The 6,000-nt window shown below is 40.5% G+C and overlaps 1 protein-coding gene across 1 annotated transcript in view; it reads left to right on the forward strand.

The window, feature by feature from the left end:
• POLA1 (DNA polymerase alpha 1, catalytic subunit) overlaps positions 1 to 6,000 on the forward strand; it is a 3,104,727-nt gene that overhangs the window by 431,782 nt on the left and 2,666,945 nt on the right. Inside the window, exon 12 of the mRNA XM_044072304.1 lies at positions 5,871 to 5,987. Coding sequence (XP_043928239.1) covers positions 5,871 to 5,987 — 117 coding nt within the window. The remainder of the gene's footprint in view (positions 1 to 5,870; positions 5,988 to 6,000) is intronic.

Here is a 6,000-nt window from a genome sequence, read left to right on the forward strand (position 1 = left end):
ACCCCCCCCCCCATACTTCATAAAAAGTTTGTTGAGACTCTGGTACACTACATTTGTCTGCAGTAAACTTCAACTGCTCCATTTTCTGCTAATTTGGTCCACTTTTCCAATTTTTTTACATCGTTTTCTTGAAAGTCTGCCTCTGCACCTACTTTTGACTAATCAGAAAAGTTGTTCTGCATTCCCTCAGGTATGGTTCATATGAACGTGAGTAGTACTGGTCACAGAACTGACCCCTGCAGTACTCTCGTTATCCTTTTCTTATTTTTGACCTCTCTCCACAACTCTTGTTTCAACATTTAGGCAAGCAGCAGTCTGGAAGCGTTCTATAAGGATCTCACAACCCTCTTGTCTTAAAATTCACACAGACAACAACCTTGATGTTTGCCATAAGGATCACTGCTGCATTATAATTCATAATGGATAAAGAATTAACAGCACACCATAATGAAATGCCACCCATAATTAAGCACATTCATACCCTGAGCCTGCTAGTTCTTTTCCTCTGCTTGCACAGTTCACATCTGTCAAGCTATCATGTATTGTAGACCATAAAATGCCTAGCTGTATACACATTTAGGCATTAGTTCTTGACACCCTTTTCAAGCACATAATACTGCACACCTCCTAAATCATGCATGGCAGTACAGAACTCTGATATAAATTTGCCTGCCCATTCAGTCATGAAGACTAGCCTTAAATGTAATCATAGTAGTAGTTTGTTTGACAAGTAGTAACTTATTATTGAATGCTTAGAATACATTGAGTTAGGATCCTTTTCCTCCAGTGAGTTTTGCTTGTTTGTTCATGCAGATTTAGGTCCTTAATGTGGGTGGTTTGTAAAGAAATAGGAGGTCAAATTAAGACTGGATCTTCTTGACTTGAACAATGGGGGGCTGGTTACCTCTCTGTCACCTCTCACCCACCTGTAAGCTACTGAGTAAGAGTGTTGTGCCACTCTAGATAGTTAAAGGATTTCAAGGCCTTGAACTTTCTTGGTTAGAAATATTTGGGGCCTTTCCAGTTGAGTGATTATACTTGTACATACCAAAAAGGGTATTGTATTCAATGATTGGTTTAAAGGAAGAGTACGGTGGTAGGATGACTACTTTCCCACTGGAAATTAATTGGACATGACAGGATTTCCTGACTATGGCAGTTACATGATCAAATGAGAGAAGGTTATCTGTGGGAGTACCCAGATTTCCTATGACAGTATTTGTCTGAAGAGATTCTGGTTTCCTATCCAAGCCATTAGCTGAGCAGGCAGATCCAGCTCACTTTGTCTCAACATTGTGATCTACTTGGTTCTACACAATTTCAGAGGTAACAGCATTTCATTATCTTGATAATGGTTAGAACAGTTGAGCACTTCAGACTTGTGACAAGATTGTGTGCTTATTTATTAGGTCAGTGCAATGGATACATGACCGTTTCTCACTTCTCACAGTTTTGCGCACACCTGGTTAGGTAGGCACTGGCTAAGCTAGAAGTCTTCCTAGTGCCATTGCTTAAGCAAGATCTTTGAGACTGACCACTGCTGTCACAGTGGTTTGCTACAGGTTTTGCTCTGACTGTACTGACATTTTGGCTGAAACAGGTGACTTTGGTATATTGCCTGCACAGTATACTGTTACCGAGCTTGTCCACCCTTCAAGACAAGCTCAGGAAGAACATTCTGGATGCCTGTTTTTTTGGGGATAGGCGCTTGGTTAGCCTGCTTCAGTCATTAATCTCCAAATGACACAGACAGGCCATCAACTCGGTGGGGGAGAGCCTTTTGTTCCTCTCCTGCCACTTCTTTCCTCCCTCTGTCAAGCATTGTGAGCTGTAAAAGAGGAAGTGGCCTCCTTGATATCCAAGTAAGGCCCTGGAGTGTTGCACATGGCCTTGCCCTCTCCAACTGTGGTTCTGTAGTAGTTGCTACATTTTTAGAATGTGCATTGAGCAGTGTAATCAACCTTAGCTTCTAGAGCCATCAACAGTGGACTAGTGGGTTGTACACAGCCATCTTAAAATAATTCTGTAGCTTACAGGGTGTCCCCAGAATGGGTCCAGGTAACTGATATGTCCATATCATTAAAGATCTTGAGATTTGGATCTATATTGTACTGCTTAGAGAGACTTGAGGGCTGCTCACTACTGGAGGAAAAGGGGTGTTGCTCAGCTCGTCTTGTTTGTTGCCAGGGGATTGAGGTCTGTCTCATTTTGTTTTTCTTTAGTTTCAACTGCTTCATTTGGTAAATTTCATTCTTGGTAGATACCATGCAGAGGATCATGCCCTTGCTTCTCCATGGGGCATGGATAATGTTGCTGACTTGATGAGTTCCTTTTGGCACATTAGTATTTAGGTTTCGGTCAGGGTGCTGCTTTGGTTTCTTCTTTGTGGACATCAATTCCAGCCTATAGGTTAGCACTAGGCTAACTGCCCTTGTGGGCCATTTTAAGCCTAGCCAGTTACCCTATGTAAGAATCAAACTGTGTGTTACCATTTGTGCTTTCCTTCTCACAGAATCTGCAGTTTGTCTTTTGGCAAATGCCTTGCAGGAGATGTTTCCTAACATTCCTGTACTCAGTGGATTAGTTTTTGATGGCTGTCTTGAAGGGGCTTCCTGCAGGCAGATGTCTTGTAGATGCTGCCATGGATGCAGCTCATAGGGAATCATAAATAGAAAGTTGTCTGTAATAAAGTCCATCATGACAGAGCTGCTCAAATTCCATTGTCCTTTATTGCTCTACAGCAAGGTCCTGAAGGTAATTTCCTTTGTATTCTTTGTGAAGAAGCAGCGCAGGGTTCTGCTTGAGATGCCCTTATAAATTCTGCAGTTTGTAGTGACCACAACAATCTTTATACTGATTGTATTCCTGATGATGTAGGTGTGTTGGAACTTTAAGCTTCAGAGCCACCATGTGCTCACACAGCCACTGTTAGATTTATGTCTAGTCCTTGTGTGGTGGACAGTCTCTAACAGTCTTCTGATGGGTATCCCTTTTGCTGCAGTTGAATTTGCTGCAGATTTTGACAACAGATGCTTTGCTTGCACATTGTGGATCCCATCTTGGTGGCTGTACTGTACAGGATGTGTGGTTCCTGCCAGAATGGGTGGCTTCCCATCATAAATTTGGGTTTCAGGACATTGCTTCTGATTCTGAAGGCCTTTGAGAAACTTGCTTCTAGGCCTTTCATCATATGTTCAGGCTGCCAGTTTGTTATATGGTATCTAAAGAAGTAAAGAGAATCAAGATTGATGCTGCTTTGGTTTTGGTTATTAGACGAGGCTTCCATCTTTTGGCAGTTCGTATGCTTGAGGATGAACTGGGGTTACTGAGTCAGGCCTGCAGTTGTCTAATGGTGTTTTGGATTGAGGCATTCCTTCAGTAGGGTTTTGTGGAAATGAGTTATTCCAGAGGTCTGCGTATTTGCAGCCTTGCAAGTAAGTGGCACTTAATCTTCTCCATGCAACTGAACAAGAAAGATTTAGAGACTGATGCATTCTCGTATAGCATGGAAGATTCTGGTATATCTTCATATTGTTAAGAAATACTAAAACTTGTTTCTCATCACTTCTTTGTAACTGAGAGGACTGTTTTTGGGAGTTAAAGTCCCTGGAGGTACAGAGACCTATGTTGTTCAGGGATGTCCAGCTGTAGCTAGAAAACAGCTGGCTTCACCCAAAGAGCCTGGATCCTGATTTGGCCATCTTTATTCTGCTGGGGTTGCTGGTGAATATCTGTCATGTGCCTCAAGCAGCAAGTAAATCCTCCACACAACAGACCATACTTTAGGTGTAAAATGCCTTAATTTTGGATGGACTGATGATTTGTACCACTGCAGTAACTGGCAGATCTGACCTTTTTCAGGAGGTTGTATAATCCAGATCTTAATTTAGTAGTTAAAGTGCATGTGTTAGCTGTTTATGCATAGCATGGCCTTGTGGTGGACAAAATTATGGCCGACCATTTAGCTTTAGGGCATTTTTTGAATGAAAGTTACATGTCCATCCCTTTTTTGTGAAGCTCTCCCCCATGTGGGACCGGATGTTCTTAGCAGACAGGCCTTACCCCTGATGGCTCTGTTTTTGTAAGCATTGTTCCTTAAGGCTATAATCTCTGTATACTGCATGTCAGTTTGAAGCCCAATTAAGTAGAACCATATTCTTTCCCAAGGACAGAGCATCTTCTTGCAGGAACCTGCACTTGCACTCAAAGGTGGTTTTAAAGATTTTCCTGGACCATTCTTTTAGTCTGTTTTCTTTTGTAGTAGTAGAAACAATGGAAGATTGAACCCTTCATACTCCAGATGTTTATTTACTTCCAGCGAGAAATGTACAGCAATTTTAAGAAGATGCAATTGTTCTGTTTCCTTTGCTCATGGAGGAGAATAGCTTGTGGCTGCCAAGCAGACACTTCCAAGTAAATTATCATTTGCATTATATTCTGCTGTCATTTGGCCAACCATATGTTGGCAAACACTGCGTTTAGAGCAATCAGACAAATGATAGCTCCGAGGTATTTGTTGCAGACATTTATGCTATGACCCCTTGTTTTGGTGCACACTTCACATGCATTTCTGTTGCACTTGTGACTTGGATCACTTTTGGGAAATCTGTTTATCATCTTTTTTTACCTGGGGAGTCCAACAAGGCTGACAGGCATGTCCCTTTTCAGCAGAGGCCCTAATAGAAAAGCTCCAGATAATAAGACAAACTTAATAATGTGAACTGTACAGAAGAGAATGAAAAGTAAATAGCCAAACAAAGGCAGTGATGCTATAAAATAAAGCTAAGTAGATTCAGGTCATGGGCATGAGCAGAAGTTTTTATATACAGGTAAGAGTCTAAAAATTTTTGATGTAGTTACCAGTATCGACCAAAAATAAGCATCAGATTGTAAGAGGTTTTAAAACGTGTTAGGACATTGCTTTAGGACCTAGTTCTAAAAGACTTGCTTTGAGTGTGACTACTTATACTGAGAGTGGGTCTTTTGGAATCTGGACCTCGGTCTAAGCCTTTCTATACATGCGCCTTAAACTGAAGTATGTCACTTGCACTGAGAGCAGGTGACATACTTGGGATCTGGCCCTTAGCATGTAGGAAAACAGGCTTTAAATTTTGTAAAAAAAAAGCAGTTGATAAGATTAAAATACAACTAAAAACTTGTTTTGAGATGAAAGTAGATTTTTAGAGAGAGGATGGGATTCTAAATACTAAATTAAAATTAATGCAACATTATAAGTAGTCCAAGAATCTGCTTCTGAACTCTGGTCTAAGGTGATCTTGCTGCTGTTCTTGTTAATTATACTGTTTGGGATTAATGAAGGAAGGTCATTGTATCTAGGTATAGCAGATACTTTTCCTCCTTCATAAGTTTGGTATGCTAGAGGTCCATCATTGATGGGTATTCCTCCCACCATTCCACTTTAACTTAAGTGGTTTCCCCTTCAATTGCAGCTGTGAGAGAGCCCTCTTATTTGGACAGTTTATGTATCTTTACATTACTTGCATAATGTCAGCAATACGTTACTGTTTCTTAATTTGCGTTTGCAAGTGGTGCTTGGTGGTGGCTAGAGTGAGAACTGTCAGAGATGTGGGTGAGTGTATTTGTATATCTAGTGCACTACATAGGTAGTGTGTTTTGGCTGGCTGTGGATTTTGCAGAATATGGGATATTGTTGGGAAAAAGTACTGAATTCTTATTGAAGAGGTATTCTAAGGACTCTTAATGGAGGAACATTACTAGATGAATTGGCATGGTAAGAATGTTTCCATTATTTACTACAAACACTCCAGTAATTTTTTTGTGTATTTTTATTGTGACACTGTGGAAAACTTAATGTTTCAGGGTAAATTTGCATTTATTATTCATTTTAGCGAATGGATCTCCACAGCGGTAAAGACACTGGGACTCCTATCACAATGATGGATGTTTATCAAGAATTCAGCGAAAAGATTTCAGAAAAATACAAGATAATGAAGTTCAGATCAAAGGTATATGTGATAA

Source organism: Protopterus annectens, chromosome 5.part0 (genome assembly GCF_019279795.1).
Source record: "Protopterus annectens isolate FY-2018-M chromosome 5.part0, PAN1.0, whole genome shotgun sequence".
NCBI lineage: Eukaryota > Metazoa > Chordata > Ceratodontiformes > Protopteridae > Protopterus > Protopterus annectens.